At 40.7% G+C, this 17,657-nt stretch overlaps 1 protein-coding gene across 1 annotated transcript; it reads left to right on the top strand.

Moving 5' to 3' along the window:
• The first annotated feature begins 8,152 nt into the window (after window positions 1-8,152).
• On the top strand, window positions 8,153-17,442 carry ppardb (peroxisome proliferator-activated receptor delta b). Its single transcript, XM_057829497.1, has 8 exons — window positions 8,153-8,627; window positions 10,111-10,465; window positions 10,546-10,697; window positions 10,781-10,919; window positions 12,159-12,361; window positions 15,217-15,423; window positions 15,515-15,758; window positions 15,825-17,442. Exons 2-8 carry the CDS (start codon window positions 10,171-10,173, stop codon window positions 16,070-16,072), a joined length of 1,488 nt encoding a protein of 495 aa, XP_057685480.1. The 5' UTR covers window positions 8,153-8,627; window positions 10,111-10,170; the 3' UTR covers window positions 16,073-17,442.
• The last annotated feature ends 215 nt before the right edge of the window (window positions 17,443-17,657 follow it).

The following is a 17,657-nucleotide window of genomic DNA, read 5'->3' as shown; positions in this document are numbered from 1 at the left end:
CTACTGTCTACACAATACACTGCACAGTGGGCACTATTGTGTTTCACTGCCATAAATAATTTGTATTTTCTAGAGTTTTTTTTTTATTTGAGTACACAACTGAGAGCAGCTGGTAAACAATTTCACTGTACCCAGAACAGGGACATTAATAATCATTTAATCCTTTCAACTGTTGATAGTGTGACAACCAATCACCACTCCTATTTTGGTAAAAAGCTTAACAATAGGCTAACAAGCAATTCGCTAGCTAGAGAACAATGGAATAACTAGAAACCTATCATGTAAAAGTCCATAAAAAGGAATACCTTAAAGCAGAAATGTCCAAAGTCCGGCCCGGGGGCCAAATGCGGCCCCTGGTCAAATTTCATCCGGCCCCCAGCCTCTGTCATAAAATCAATAATTTTTGGCCCGCACACAGACTTAATAAATTGGTCAGCAGTACTGCTACCGTCATATGAAGTAGCTTACGCACTAAATGCTGCTCCTCATTTACCCACTAAAAGGCAGCAGCACTCTAAGCAACAGTACCCCATGTGACCCTTAACTCCCAATTTTCTAAAATGGTGACAACACAAAAAAGAAAGTTGACTGCGACGGCCGACGCTTCAGGGATAGGTGGAAATCGGACTATTTCTTCACTAAAATACGCAATAACTGTGTCTGCCTCATTTGCAAAGAGACAGTCGCTGTTTTTAAAGAGTTCAATGTGAGGCAATATTACCAAACAAGAAACGCTGACATGTATGACAAGATTACAGGGAAGATACGTAGCGAGAAATTAAAGCAACATGAAGCTAGTTTAATTCCACACCAGCAGTATTTCGCAAGAATCCAAGAATCGAAAGAACGCCTTGCGAGATTTATAATAATAAAAATAATTTTAAAATAATAATAATAAAGCGAATGTGACACACAGAATGGCTTGCTAAAATTTGCTTAAATATCTTGATCTACGTAAAGGACGTCAACCAAGGTCGGCCCCCCACATTTTTACCACACCAAATCTGGCCCCCTTTGCAAAAAGTTTGGACACCCCTGCCTTAAAGGGATCCATGAATAGAAAGACTTAACGATAAACGTTATTATGAGTTAAAATAATTTGATATTGAAACCCATCTCGATGTTTTCGTTTTTATACAATTTGTAAAATTAGTTTAACTATTAGGTCGCCATTGTTGTTGGTGTCGCAGGGCGGTGACGTCAAATGGTTATACTGTCGGCTTCCAGAGTATGACTATCGCGACATAAAAATGTAATCTGTTCAACCTTTCAATCTGAACCCGAGAGGAACATTAATGAACATAACAGCACTGTCGATATTTCACAAAACGAGCAGCAAAAGCAAAATGAACAGGAAGGACGGGATGAGACAAGACGAGAGTCGGAAAAAAAGCCCTGATGTTCTGCCCAAATGTGCTAAACCGGCGAAACGTCCTACAAGAGGCGACTTTGACACACAAAGTACTACCGTGCGCTTTCATCTTGTTTTGTTTAGATGCATAAAGACAAAACATACTAAAGATGCCTTAAGGAAATACTTAAACATAGAAATATCAAATAAGAGTGGTTTAAATATGCTATGTGACTAATGTGGTCAACAGATCAACAATCTGCTATAAAGCTACCACAAGAAAACACAATACTTAAAGGTATGAGAGGGAAACACACGCAAAAAGTATTTTGAGGCAATGAAAAGGTAATAAAAGACTCAATAAAAACACAAATTGTAGGCACTTGGCACTTTTAACCGATGAGCGTATGTGTTGGACGTCTCTCTGCGTAGAAGGAATTGCAGTAACCCGTTAGTCTACGTCATCACCCCGAGCGTCCATTGCGCAATTAAAACATAGCACCCTCCGTAGGTCAAAACATGTTCTAAATATTATAGATTTTTAAATCAATGGCAATATTTTATGTGTTTCTGAAAACATATTTTAGTAAAAGAGAACAACCGTGGCTTATTGGAGCCAACAAGTCTTTAAGTCCGAGGTTTCCTTTTAAAATTTATGAATTGACCCTAAAGTGGTATTTTTATTTAAGTTATTGCCCCGTACCTCAAAGTGAAGTGTGACTTTACAGTAATGACAAGGCAGATATTAACTGAGCACAATTATGATCATTTCAATACTGATATTGTGCAACACTGCCATCTAGTTGTCGAGTTACAGATAGTGTGACAACAAACCCATGGCACAACAAACCCCGCTCCCCACTACTACACTACGCAACACATACACAAAACTAAATTTTTATTTTTACCTTTACCTGATTTCTTTTTCACAAGTCAATACAATAAACCATGTGAATACTTTTGGCTCCATTTTTTAAAACCTTTTCATGCATGGATTATGATTTTTTTTTTTTACCCTTACATAGGGCACTCATTGAACTCATTCTGTAAATATTGCAAATGTGCAAATTGTTAGGGCCCCTGCCCCTCCTTCCACAGACCTGGCCCACTGTGGGCTGGTACCTGATTACAGGTTGGACGGCAGACGGGTGGAACGGACAGTTACAGACAATCACCATCAGCCACCTTAGCCAGTGAACTCACCACGTCGTCGCCTGAAACTCCACACCCCCATTCGCCTGCTGCGTTCCACGTGTCTTCTGCCTGGGTCTTCATCCTCCGCATTCAATAAACCAAGGGCGTAGATTTTGGTAGGGACTATATAACAGCATAACCTGCATGTACATTTTTTGCATGGTACGGAACATTAATAAGACCAAACAGATTGGGTGAACGGCAGTTAGGGTGACATTTCTCACCAATAAGAACCTGACTAATTGACAGGCTAAATGATTAATGCAAAATAAATATGTATTGACTTATACTGTACTTTCACACTGCAAATTTACAGTATAACGTCTTAATCTGATATTTTTTCTTAAATCTAGTCGAATAATTTTCTTCATCTTGTTTTGATTGTTAAAGGCTACTTAATAGATTAATGCGTAAGATTCTTCCACTTACTTTTAGTAGATATTACTATTTGTTCTTAAGCCCATACATCTCAAAGGCGGTCATTTTTCACATAAATCAAGAAAAAAATGCTTTCAAATAATGTTTTGAAAAAAAAATCTATTCTTCAATTAAGAACATTTTTGAAATACGAGCTTTTTTTAAGATTAAAAATACAAACGTCTTGCTTAAAATAAGTTTGTTAAGCTTATTTTCAGCTAGCTATTTTTCTTATTTCAAGAAATCTGAGTAAAATTTACTTGAAGCACTGGCAGATAATTTCACTTTTTTTGTAGATTTACACTGAAAAAAGGGAATTTATGTTTTTTGTCTTCCAGTTTTAAGGAGTTGGGTTTTTGCAATGCATAAGTATTGGTTCAGGTGATACACTGTTCGATTCAAACCTCTGTTCTCAAAAACTACTGAAGAAACATGAATTAATAAATAAATATGACAAAAAACTTCTTAGTCAGGGAATAACTAAAATAAATAAAAATGGAGCCTTCCTTTAGGTAAAACACTACTGTTATTGTCCACAAGCACAGCCAAACTCAACAAAAAATGAAAGCTTCTTTGGGCTGCTTCAAGACCACATAAATAAATAAAAATGAAAACTGGGGAGAAAGGGGTAAACCTGTGAAACTATGTAGTGAACCAAGGTTCACTACATTTCTTACAGTTTAATTAACGTTAACGTCGGAATTTCAGTAGCAAAATTAGTGGTGTGTTCCCCACCTACACAAATGACGTTTTTACATGACTTACAGTGGCTGCTGCTGGCAAAAAAAAAAGACTTATAATATCCCTCGTCTTCGAAGGAGGATGCCGCATGTTGTATTTCTGTTTTGAATGTGTGTGTGCGTGTGTGTAGGGGGGGTCCAAGTCATCAGCAAATCAAACATGCGTGGGGGGGGGGGGGTTACTGGCACATTCAGCAAGTGAAAAGGGGTCAATGTAAGTCTGAAAATAATGAAATTAATTCACTTAATAATGGTAGGGACAATTCTATCCTTACAACATATGGAAAGTCAATCTAAATGACGTATAAAACTGAAGTCATTATATAATGCTTTTAACGCTTTGCAAACAATGACAGTGTACATTTTCAAATTATTTAATTTGAGATGCACAGTTAAATTTAACAGACCGTAATGTGATGTGACACAATATAATGAAACAATTTCCATCTATTATCCCATGTAGGCCACAATACAATAAAACTGAGGGTGCTATGCCTGCCTGCTGAGGAACAAAACAGTATAACTAAACATCCTGTGCCTGCCCCCTCCACATCCCAGGGGTTATCAAGCCCTCAAACAGTGATGCACCTTGATTTTTTGACAGCGAAGACATTTATAACATCAGTGAAATCCAGTTTACAGTTGTTAACAGGTTCGTTTTTGCTGGTTCGTTTGTGCTGGTTCGGTGATGGATTCCTATTAGAGTTAGTCATAATACACAGTGGGCTGTAAACCCAAGATAAATCCAGCCACCGGATCCAAGGCTGTTCAGCTTCGCGCAACTGCTCCCCAAAGACTAACATATATCCCTGATCTCCCATCACCTTCTCTCTCCTCGGCTCAACGTAAGCAGCATGTCTTGTCATTCCGCAGGTCAGTAGGCCAGAAGCGGCCGGTGACCGACTCGAATTGGGCTTTGGTCATAGTGATCGCTAATATAAACCGTTCAGTGTTAGCGGCTGTTGTTCACTAACCGACATCACCGTCTACAGCCAACTCTAGCCCTAATTCTCTGGCTTCTTGTGCCCATTTTAAAAACTTCATTTTTTCTCTTTCACCTCTATGATCTTCATCTCTTTTTCTTTTCTTTCTTTTCTGAGCATCCGATTTATGACGACTCGCCATGTTTAGAGTTTATAACAATGGCAGATTTTAATTTCCCGGTACAGGGCACGTACTGTACATTGTAGCCTTGAGAGAGCCAGAGTGGGGTCAAACCATTCTCTGCTAAGACAAAGGGGTTGGGGGGATTTGGTGGGGGAAAAAAAGGAAAAAATATATATTTGAAATATTTAATATGTTAAAGTTTTTAAGTATATATCGAGTAGAACATAATATTTAATCAGACAATGATTGAAATAAAAAAAGAAATATGTGACTGTAAAGTAAAATAAATTGTCATTCAGGAGCCCCTATTCTCCTGAATGACGGGACAACATACCCGGTTGCCCCCCGCTGTCAACTGGCTTGATTGGACGTCAAGAACTTGAGCATTCCGTGCGAGTCTTCCCAGTTTAAATGAATTGGACGTCTATCGCCATCAATGCCATTTCATTAAATAACATTGGATTAATTAATAAATGTGTTTATAATTATACATAAATATAAAAAGTAGGGCTGTCAAAATTATCGCGTTAACGGGGGGTAATTATTTTTAAAAATTAATCACGTTAAAATATTTGACGCAATTACCGCACATGCCCCGCTCAGACAGATTTAAATGACAGTACAGTGAAATGCCCACTTGTTAATTGTGTTTTATGGAGTTTGCTGCCCTCTGCTGGCGCTTGGGTGCGACTGATTCTATAGGCTTCAGCACCCATGAGCATTGTGTAATTATTGACATCAACAATGGCGGGCTACTAGTTTATTTTTTGATTGAAAATTTTATTAAACCGAAAACATTAAGAGGGGTTTTAATATAAAATTTCTATAACTTGTACTAACATTTATCTTTTAAGAACTACAAGTCTTTCTATCCATGGATCGCTTTAACAGAATGTTAATAATGTTAATGCCATCTTGTTGATTTATTGTTATAATAAACACAGTCCTTATCAGGGGTCGCGTTAACCGAATATTTTCCGTCGTTGACCGTTTTTTTAAAACGGTGCCGGAAAAAACTGAAGTCCATCTGTCATTTTGACAGGTTGCAATTCACAGCCAGGTGGCAAGTGAGCATATTAATTAGCTATTGTCTCTCTTGATGCATGACGTCGTTGGCCTTACTCGGAAAAATGTCAAGGCAACTGAGTGTTTACCTGGCGCCAGGGCCGGCGCTAGCTATTTTGGTGCCCTAGGCATAAATGCTTTGTGGTGCCCCTGAAGTGCACGTAAATGCGTCAAATCTCATTATTGTCATTACCTGGTTATTCCCAGTTATCAGATTATTGTAGTCATGTAAACGTAGCTGATAATAAATAAACAATTGTTTAAAAAAAATAAATAAATAAAATTCTTACCTGCAAGTGATGCGCGGGCATCATCTTGCTGCTTTTTCCTCTTCCTTTTTTCCGCCCCCGACTCGTGTTGTCTTTTCGATGACATTTCCTTTCAAGAATAAACTTCTGCCAAATTTGCGACTGAAGCATAATGGAGCAAACCACTAGGGGATTGGGGGGAGGGGCACCAAAGATAGACTGACGAGAGGGCCGTTGCCTGGCACGGCCAGACTGTTCTCCCTGTATTTTTCAAACACTGAGACACGAGTCATTGACAACAGTCTGTCTCGCGCTAGGCATGTTGAATAAACTCCGCTCTCCTCGTATGTTTACTTCCGCGCGCAAGTCCCTCGTCCTGCCCTCGTCGTTTTACTAACGTCACGTCTGCCCGTCGCTGATTGGTCCACTCCGCTGTCTGTTTGCTGTGGCTTGCTCCGCCCTGGAAATTGTTTCCGCTGAATGGTGGCCAGACTCAATAGCTGGAACAGCGGTGAGTCTGGTGTACCAGGCAAAGAGGGCCGCACAGGAGATTCTTTTTGTGTGTAAATAATGAGCCTATGTTAGTTATATTTGTATCACTTGCATTTATCAGTTATAAGTTTTATTTTAAATATTATATATTGTTGTTATTATTACAATTACTATTTTTAAGGATTTTTTACAAACTTGATTCTTTTTTTTGTGCCCCTTCAGGCAGAGTTGGTGCCCTACGCGCAGTGCGTGTTACGCGTATGCTGAGCGCCGTGTCTGCCTGCCGCGGTCAGATTGTTCTCCCTGTATTTTTCAAACACTGAGAGAAAAGTCTGGGACCCAGCCCATTAACGGCCTCTCGAGTAGGTACAAAATCAATCGACAAATCAGATTTGTTTATTTGCGTGACGTGTTCTTCACGAGCAACGTCACACTTGCGCGCCGAAAGTCGTCTCCACAACAACACGGATGGCGAACGGGAGAGCCGAGAATATGTTCCAATCCGCGGTAAATTCAGACATCGACACGAGTCATTGACAACAGTCTGTCTTGCGCTAGCCGTGTTGAATAAACTCCGCTCTCCTCGTATGCTTACTTCCGCGCGCAAGTCCCTCGTCCTGCCCTCGTCGCTTTGCTAACGTCACGTCTGCCCGTCGCTGATTGGTGCACTCCGCTGTCTGTTTGCCTTTTTTAAGCTTGTTTGGACAGAATATTAATTAAAAATTCGGGGTGGCGTGGCTCAGTGGTAGAGTAGTTGTCCCCCAACCCAGAGGTTGTGGGTTCGATTCTTCGCCCTGATGTATCCTTGAGCAAGATACTGAACCCCATGTTGCTCCTGGTGCTGCGTCACCAGTAGGTGAATAGTGAGATGGTGTAGAGCGCCTTGAAAGGTGGAAAAGCGCTATATAAGTATAACACCATTTACCATTTAAAAATGAATGAAAACTAAATACTATTGAATATGTCATTATTGTCATTTTAAAAATGTGACGTGTCAAAATAGATTATGACCGGATTTTTATGACACTCTCAGTCAAAATGACAGACAACGAAAAAGTCTAGCGCCACCTCTGGTCCTTATGTACCGCATGTTGAATGTATATATCCATCTTGTGTCTTATCTTTCCATTCCAACAATAATTTACAGAAAAATATGGCATATTTTATAAATGGTTAATTGCGATTAATTAAGATTAATTAATTTTTAAGCTGTAATTAACTCGATTAAAAATTTTAATCGTTTGACAGCCCTAATAAAAAGACAATGATGATGAAAAATAAAGTTTTTTTTAATGACCAAAAATAGGCACTTTGGGGATAGTCTTAAGTGACAACTTTTATTAGCTATCCACTGTAGTGATCACCGTCCTTGAAAGGGTTCAAATAAGAGTGTTTTAAATATTCTTTAAGGATTGTTGTTGTTTGAGGACAGCAGCGTCCTGGCATGTGACGTCACGTGGTAGGCGGTAGTGGGGGTGCGTTCAAAAATTGAGTCTGACAAACTCTCCTCAATAGAAGCCAATTACATTCCAACAACGCTCTGCGATGCTGAAAGGTCCAGAGTGTAGCAGACTGCGCCCGGACCATATTTCCAAACGCACCCCTGTGTGAGAGGGTAGAGCGAAGCAAAACTGGGAACAACAAGGAGACAGTCAGTGGGGGATTATCGCCAAACTTGACCGACACGCACCGGTGATATGGTATGCCGTCACGGTGTTCGTGTGGTTTTCTTGGCCTTTCGGACACCCCTGATCGGGTCAACATGGTCACTTTCCGGATGAAAATGGAAGGCCCGAGTCGGTGCTGAGTTTTGAGATCGACGTGTGACGTTAGCTGGTGCGGCTAGTAACTCCTGCTGCGGCTGCTGGCGGCTTCAAACAACTTGTCAACAGCCGAGTCGATCGATATTCCGAGCCCAAATCGGAACTGTTGTCAACACGGGTCCGCTGTACAGTTCCGCCGCGGCTCGTCGCTGCGACGACAGACAGTGAAGCAGCAGCACTTTTAAAAGAGGTAAGTGGTATTCGCATGTCGGCGTTTAAAGGCACCCACGGGAATGTGGGTCAGCCACGCTAACACACTTGTGCCTATCAAGGTTAGAAGCTAACTTGCTAACTTAGCATGTCGAACCAAGTCTTCAGTGGACCCCCAAACGCCGAACTGCGTTGGTCGAGTTTGTTCGTTTGACTGTCCTAATGCTTGAAGTCGTTACTAGCCCATTAGGAATGTAGTGATGATCGTAATTCGTCGCAATATCGGAACAGGATAGCTTTTAAATAAAAGTGACCAAGTGTCGTTTCCCACCAAGTTCACATTTCCAATGTAATAAGTAAGACACTTCCTCCAGTAAGCGTCACGTTGACGTGTATCTTATCTTGAAGAGGTAACGCTCGGTTTCAGAGGTTTATTACCACAGAGGGCAGCCCAACTCCCACCCCCTCAAAAGACCCGAATCCCACCCTCCGTACTGCGATCAACACAGCAGTTCAGTGTGTACACAGTGCATGCACCATGTCCCTTTGTACACGGTTCACCCTTGCATGAAAGCCAAGCAAACAACAATGCAGGTGGCTCCAGAAAAACACAAGTGCACAAGGTTTGAAGATAGCAGGGGACGGACTGAACTTCCCACCCACGATGCACCTGCCAATTGTCCTTTTCTTGGGAATATTTTCTCTACCTGAAACAGCTGACTTCAATATATATAAAATAAATATTATGGAACATAAACCTTGTCTTTAACATACCACCAGTTCCAGTAAATAAAGGTTCAATCAACATCTGCTGTTGCTGAGGCTGTCCATAATACCACTGGTGACACATTGAGCAGTTGAAAATCATGCAGTAAAACTCGAAGTTAAGTTCAACACATGTACAAGCTAGTTTTGTAATATTTTTCACTTTTGAGATATCTCATGATAATTTTTTAAATGACCCTGTATGTGCCCGAATGGGGTCACTTTATTATTATTTTTTTAATGTGATTTTACCCTCCTGTAATCATTTGTGAGAAAATGTTTTAAATTCTAAAAAGACAGTCTTGGACTAAAAAAAAATCACTTTAGAAAGAGATGCTTCCTACTCTTAAAAAAATGGATTATTGTCAAAAATTTGATATCAAGCTTAATTCTTGAAAAGAAATCAAATAAAATATAGAAAAAATACCTGACTATATTCAAGTATTTGACCTCATTTACAAAAAAAACACTACAGAACTTCTTAAATCCTGTACATATGTATACATATTTAGAATTATGAGTTTGAGGAAAAGTCAACTTTATTCTCAACATGCAGTATGACTTTATTCCTGTAATGTAATCAACAGGCACACTCATTAATGTTAGGCATTTCATATTGTATACTGTTGCGTAGGAAAATGAGTGCTGCAATGGAAAGGAAGAAAGTATTTCTGCCAAGTATCATTTACCCATTTGGTTTTATCTTTTGAAGTGAACATAGTTTTGAATCTAATCAACATTATCAACTTCTCACTTAGTGGGCCATGATTGCAACGTGACAGGAGGGGGGGCCCGCTCAGTGCGCTTCAACAGGAACCATGGAGGGCTTGCAGGAAACTGCTGCTGAGCAGCACAACCGGGTAAACGGCTACCGCCAGCCATGTTCACCACCGGATACAGCCGATGTCAGGTGGCCAACATCCCAGGATGAATCCCAGGGCTCGGACAGCTGCGAGGGCGCGAGTGCATCGGAACACGCGGATCTGGATGAGTCTAAAGGCCCCAAGAGCAACGGTGAGGACAAGGAGGAGCTAGAGGTTGCTTCCGGTGAGCGGGAGAGAAGAGAGAGTGCGGAAGAAAACAATCACAGCAGTGCAGCATCTAGCTACACCGGTGAGATAGCCCTTCCCTCAAGCTCCTGTTACATTCTCAGCGGATGCAGTGCCGTACTATTTGTGCTTTTCCCTGAGCAGACCTTTCCCACACGCCGTCGCCTTCGCTGTCCGAGCAGCTGCGTCTGGGCAAAGAAGACAGCACAACATCTGGTATCAGCGTGGAGTGTAAAGTTTGCGGGGACAAGGCATCGGGCTTCCATTACGGCGTACACGCTTGCGAGGGTTGTAAGGTAACGCTGCTTGTTTGTCTCTCTGCCTTTCAAAAATATCTAAGAACTCTTGAGCGAAATTTTCTTTTCTCATCCCAACTCAGGGCTTTTTTAGAAGAACTGTGCGCATGAAATTGGAATATGAGCGCTGTGAACGTTCCTGCAAAATTCAGAAGAAGAATCGCAACAAGTGCCAATATTGTCGTTTCCAGAAGTGCCTTTCTTTGGGGATGTCTCACGATGGTGAGTCACAAAGATATCAAAAGTCATTGGCTGCTGTTGACGGCTATAGATGCCCAGTCCATTTTGATTGGTCTTGCAGTGATCTCTACCAGCACTCCCAGTTCAAATACATTTGAATGTCTATTGCAGTCAGTGGCAATGAGTTATCTCAACAGATTACAGTGGGATGCCTTTGATATGGTCGGATTTAAAAGCCAATTTTCCCCATTCTCAAAAACTATAAACATTTAAGTACATAACTGTTCAATATGTTGTATACAAAACATTGAATAAATGAACAATCATAAACATCAACTAATACTAGGTTCATACCACACATCTTAATGTACAAATCCGATCTGTGTTTTTCGACTCGAGTCATCCATTAAGTTGATGGTCTGAATGGGAGAGGTCGCATAAAAGTGGACCATTTCAAATCCGTTCTAGGTAACTTTCGTATGTAGATAAATTCGATCTGGGCCACATTTTCCTAGAACGTGGCTGCGGTCTGAACTGTCAATTCCCCCAAATTGGAATTCATGCAGTAATTACGTCCGCAAAGAGTGACAGACCGGGCGCTACGTTAGCGATGGAGCTGTGCATTAGCGTCTAGCTTAAACGCGGCAAAATGGGGGGGGCGGATAAGCCTGAGAACACTCGGTTTTCTTTCTGTGCTCCATATTAGCAATATTTCAAGATTGCTTACATGGCCGAGAGTCTGTGCAAACTCGCCGTATATGTGAGTGTCATGCACGCACAGTCAATCCATATAAACTTTGAATATAAGACAAAATGGGTATTATTTATGTCTGTTATTTGTGTCCTGTTTTTGGAAATAAAAATATGATCACCCTAGAATGATGTTGAGTCAGCATTTGCTTTGATGCTCCTGCTTATGCAGGTCATTTTGCACAGCGCATCTCAGACTGCGAATTAGTGCGCATGCATGATACCTGAACGGGCTCAATGGACAAAGACCGTCTGAATGGGCACGCCAAAAAACAGATATGACAAAAAATCGGAATTGTGCATTAAGACCTGCTTTATGCTGCATTTAGACCTGCTTACTGTGCACATTCCACTTTCATTTTATTAAAAAAAAAAAAAAAAAAGCAAGTCCTTCAAAATTCCTAATGTCCGCATTACTGTCTGCCCTGCAACCTGTTGTCTTTCACTATTGCCCATTAGCATGCTTGTTAAGAAACTCTAAGTCAGTTTTAAATGTGAAGTCATGTCAGAATACTTTTGTGTTTTTCTCAGCGATCAGATATGGCCGCATGCCCGAGGCAGAGAGAAAGAAGTTGGTGGCGGGCCTGCTTGCAGAGGAGCTTAACCTCAGCAAACCGGGTGGCTCTGACTTGAAGACCTTGGCTAAGCAAGTCAACACAGCCTACTTGAAGAACCTCAGTATGACAAAAAAGAGGGCCCGCAGCATCCTGACGGGCAAGACCAGCAGCACTGCGGTAATACTCTAAATTCTTTTCTCTATTACGCATTTCTATCTTTTATGAAGTGCGTAGTACCTTGCTGCTGGACCACGAGCCAATCTGTGATGCTAGTCAAACTTCCATTTGACTTTCAAAGCAGTTCCTCTGCTGCGGCAACTTATATGCAGAATACAATACAGTGATTCCATGGCATGCTTTTTTCTTGAATTTAGAGCCGTCTAAACTTTCTGTTTATTTGTTTTTATGATCCAATACTTCAATTGCGAGCTTCAGGTGTGATGAAGCTCTTGGGAAGTGAAAAAGAAATATTCAGCAGTTTCTTGAGTGCCATGCCCTTGCGGTGACAGTGTTGTCCACTAACTTGGTTGACGTCACAATTTGAGCACTTTTGTTCGTATCAGTGGTTAGCCAATACAGGTTTCACTTGCAATTGGCTAGCTAGCTATTGCTACACCCTGAAAGTGCATATTCCCTTTAATAGACCCTACTCACATGACGTCACAACCACGCCCCCGCGCCATATTGTCCGTCAACTCGTCACTGTTGATGCATTACCGCTACCTAAATTCCTCCTATTATGGCGTGTTTTTCTGCTCGTTAACATTAATATTCAAAATGGTGAAGGCGTGTGTGGCGGTCGGTCGCAATAACAGAGAAGATAGACGGAGAGACTTGAAGTTCTCCCGTGTTCCAAGAGACCCGGAGAGGAGAGCGAGATGGACTGCTGCAATTCGACGAGAAAACTGGGCTCCAAACGATTACCACGGATTATGTAGTAGTCATTTTATATCTGGTAAGATGCATTTAATATATATTTAGAGGGTTTTGGGCTGACAACCACAATTAAGATCATTGCTAGGCTAATCGCCGACAACATACACTCGGACCGTGTGAATGAACTACCTGAAAATATATAATTATAAGGGGATAATAAGACAGTTGTCATACAATTAATTTACAATTTCACTATTGAGGTCAAAAGCCAAAAAATAAATTCAACTAGGGACAATCTGGAGTAGTGCTATCGCACTTCATATTTATTACATATTATATATGTATGTAGTGAGAGTGCTATCGCTAAACCATATAAACATTAAAAGCCCTTGCTCCATTGACAAATGACATGAAATACATTAGACTTGACAGTGGATGTTAGCAAGAACAAAAGATTTTGAATTGAAAATTTCGTAACTCACCTTCCCGAGCACAAGATAGATTCCTGCCAAATTTTCGTGGACGAGGACCTGTTTCACCCAACCAGCAACGAAGTGTTTATAAGCCTCCAAGCTCTTAAAGTTTTTCCAACTTTCGTGAGAATAGGCTGATTTTGTGTGGACAAGATAGTTGTAAATATCAGGGTAGCAGATGTCAGGCAGAGACGGCGAAGACAGTGGGTCGAAAAACATCGATTTAGGCATCAATTATGGATCTGGCGAATGGATAAACTAAAGCTTTTCCACATAACGCCTTTTATGCAACGCATCCAATGAGTTTACAGCGTCAGATAACACCGGGGCTTCCATGAATTGCTCAATAAATTGCACGACTAATTGAAACCACTGAGAATAGGGCTAAAAAATGACGGACAATATGGCGGCCGGATACAGCGACACGTCATTTTGTGACGTAGGTGAGTAGGGTCTATAAAGCAGATATGGCAACTTTAGAGCATCTCGTTATTGGCCGTGAGTGCATACAGGACACACAAAACACAACTTGCCACAAAAAGCTAACGGTGTATAATTAGGTCTGGTGATGGCTCATGTTTTACTAATACACAGTTCATACGGGTCATTAAAAAGCATCAAAAGTCATTGAATGGAATTTTTTAATTCAGGCATTAAAAAAGCAATTAAATAAATGTTCGAGGCATTAAAAAAAACCCAACTTATGTACATATTTTTTAGAATTGTCTGATCAGCCGATAAAAGCATTTTAAAATGATATCTGATAATATTGGCATCGGTTTTGTGCTAATATGCATGTTGCCTTCAAAGTGATTCTAGAAGCCTTTGAACAAGGGCTGGTCATAATCTAGCACAACATGTATGCTTATTGATCATTAGATGTCTCCAGACTAAAATGCTTGGGATTTGTTATGTGAGCAGACCATTTGCATTTGTGGTGCAAAAATTAAATGAACAGTAAATGATGAAAAAAAAAAAAAAACAATGAATTATAAACTCATTACATACCTCATTCACTGTACCGAAGCTATGTGCCTTTGTTGTTATTTTAAGTCAAAAGCACTGTGTGAACCATATGTGACATGGCAGTGTCTTACTGGCACATTACACTTGCACTTGCACTTGGTCCAAAAAACTGATGTTTGCATTATTTTGATTTCAACAGTAAATATAGTGCAATATAGGCACTTTTCCCATAACTACAGTGGAAGTTGTTGTCTTATTTTTCACAGAATGTTTCTTGGAAAACTTTGAAGTTTTTACATTTATCATTATTAAAGTATCCAGTGGGGCGTCACGATAAAATTAGCCATAACATGTTAAGTCCACGACCGCTTATATAGGTATTGGTTTGATATCTGTATTGGATTTTTGGCGTTAGACAATATTGGGATATCGGTTAAAAAGTCATTATTGGACAACTCTACTTACATTTTGTGTGTGTGAAATTATCTGCAGTCGGGCATGGGCATTAAATTAGTTTAAAGTGGCGTTAAAAGGCAATAAATGAGATTGGCTGATACCTGTAGAAACCCTGTAATATTACATGTAAAATACTGGCTCCAACTCCTAAGATGGTTAGAACCTAGGGTGTATTTTTTCCACCTACCATATCTATGAAATTCTTGTGTAACTTTCAAGGTACCACTGCATCTTGACACTTGTCTCTCGTCTCAATAAAAGCCATTTGTGATCTACGACGTGGACACGCTCTGGAAGGCCGAGAGTGGTTTGGTGTGGAGCCAATTGCTTCCAGGCGCTCCCCTGACCAAGGAGATCGGGGTGCACGTATTCTACCGCTGTCAGTGCACCACAGTTGAGACGGTGCGTGAGCTCACCGAATTTGCCAAGAGCATTCCAGGGTTTGTCGACCTCTTCCTGAATGACCAGGTCGGTCTCTGCTTGGTTTTATGACGATTGGCAATGTGTGGCTGTAGGAAACGGATGTCATCGATGTGCGTTTGTCTGCCTTTTGCTGTAGGTGACGTTGCTGAAATACGGTGTCCACGAGGCTATTTTTGCAATGTTGCCATCTCTTATGAACAAAGATGGACTCCTGGTGGCCAATGGTAAAGGCTTTGTGACCAGGGAATTCCTTCGCAGCTTGAGAAAGCCCTTTAGTGAAATTATGGAACCCAAGTTTGAGTTTGCGGTCAAGTTCAATGCTCTGGAATTGGACGACAGTGACCTGGCTCTCTTTGTAGCCGCCATCATCCTGTGTGGAGGTACGAGGAAACATCTCTGTACTCCATGTGCTTGCTCAACTGTGACTGATGCTTGTGTTTCTCCAGATCGCCCCGGTTTGATGAATGTGAAGCAGGTGGAGCAGAGCCAGGACAACATTCTGCAGGCCCTGGACCTCCACCTGCAGGCGAACCACTCAGACTCAGTCTACCTCTTCCCCAAGCTGCTGCAGAAGATGGCTGACCTTCGCCAGTTGGTCACGGAGAATGCTCAGCTTGTTCAGAAGATTAAAAAGACAGAGTCAGAGACCTCGCTTCACCCTCTTCTGCAGGAGATCTATAAAGACATGTATTAAATTGCTCAGAATACTGTTACAGAGCGAATGCACTCTTGTCAGAACAATACACTGTGTTCAGTTAAACACTGTTCCCGGTGAGGTCATAGTTGTGTACCAGCTACATGTACATCTGGAATAGGTTCTCTCTTTTCCACCAAGGTCAAATCATACAAGAGAAGTTTATGAATTCTTATTGAAGCTGCTCCCTAATAACAGGGGAAACATTTCTTGTTACATGTACACATACTTGTGTGGTGCTGTGGAGAAGAGACATCAGTGTGGGCATGGTGCATTAAGACAGGGGTTTTCAACCCAGTCCTCAAGGCACACTGTGGGTCCTGGTTTTTGTTCCAGCCGATCCAGCAGAGACAGTTGAACCAATGAGGCTTCTGCTAAAACAAGCCACACCTGACTGCAATCAACTGATTGCACTTGTAAAACACCAGATTGGGGAAAAAGTGTTGTCATCTTGTTTGGTAAGAATGAAATCCTGCACCCACAGTGTGCCTTAGTGGAATAGGTTGGGGACCCCTGCATTAAGACACAAGTGTTTCGGAGTAGAGCAATTGGACAAAAATGATGATGTGCAGGTTAATTTTTTGTTTACATCCTTATCTTCAGTGAGTGACCTCCAACAATTGACCGTGTGGATACTACCCGGCACAGGTGCCTGTGCAATAGCATGGGCTATATAGACAGCCAAGCCATTTAGCTATATGCAATACACATTGAGCATCTGACCTGCTCAAGTTCAAAAGACACATCATGTTTTTAGTTAAACATTTATTTTTTTTCTTCCTTGTAATTATGTCTAATTATTTGTAATTGTTGATTATAATTGTCAAACATGAACATCATTACATCATTGTATGTATTGGGCTTATTTCTTACCTTTCTTCTTGGTTAATGAAACATACCAACTAATAAGCAACTTTTCCTTCCATTCTGCAATATGCTTAATGTTATGAAAACAGTACAGTTGTACATGTTTTTTTTGTTGTTTTTTTTAAAAAGACAATTTTCATGTTATTTCTTGTCAATTGTCATTTCCTTTTTTCACAGCATCTTTCATCTATTCTACCTCTATTTCACGACAAGATTCCGCTGTCTGGTCTTAGCACTTGCCGTCTTTTGCCTTAAAACATATATAAGCGGGTACAACGCATTTCAATAGTGGTTAAAAAAAAAAGGTGCTTTAAAAGTTTGGAGAAAAAAAACAAGTGCACCGGACGTTATTGTGATCTACCTCTGCTTGTCTCAAATGTGCCAAAAATTTCACATGAAATGATCGTAATGTAATCAATGAAATATCTCATAAAATACTAGAACTCCTTCCCCCTCATGGTTATTTCTGATGACAGAAAATGATGCAAACACTTTTTCATATGTACTTTTGGGGTGCTGAATCCGAATCTAACCTTTTTTTTTTATTTTATTTTTATTTTTTTTTCCAGACCGCCTGAAGGGAGGCCTCAATAACTGGCTTTGTTGTTCTTTTTCTGGAGGATGACAAAAAAATTGTTCCTCTGTTATTCATGATATGGATTAGAGAGAAGTTTAGTACGTATGTTCCAGGGATGCATAAGCACCAATCCTCAGAGCT

The sequence above is a fragment of the Corythoichthys intestinalis genome, chromosome 2 (assembly GCF_030265065.1).
Source record: "Corythoichthys intestinalis isolate RoL2023-P3 chromosome 2, ASM3026506v1, whole genome shotgun sequence".
Lineage (NCBI taxonomy): Eukaryota > Metazoa > Chordata > Actinopteri > Syngnathiformes > Syngnathidae > Corythoichthys > Corythoichthys intestinalis.
Note: the sequence above shows the minus strand (reverse complement) of the source record. Positions and strands in the feature narration are given on the sequence as shown.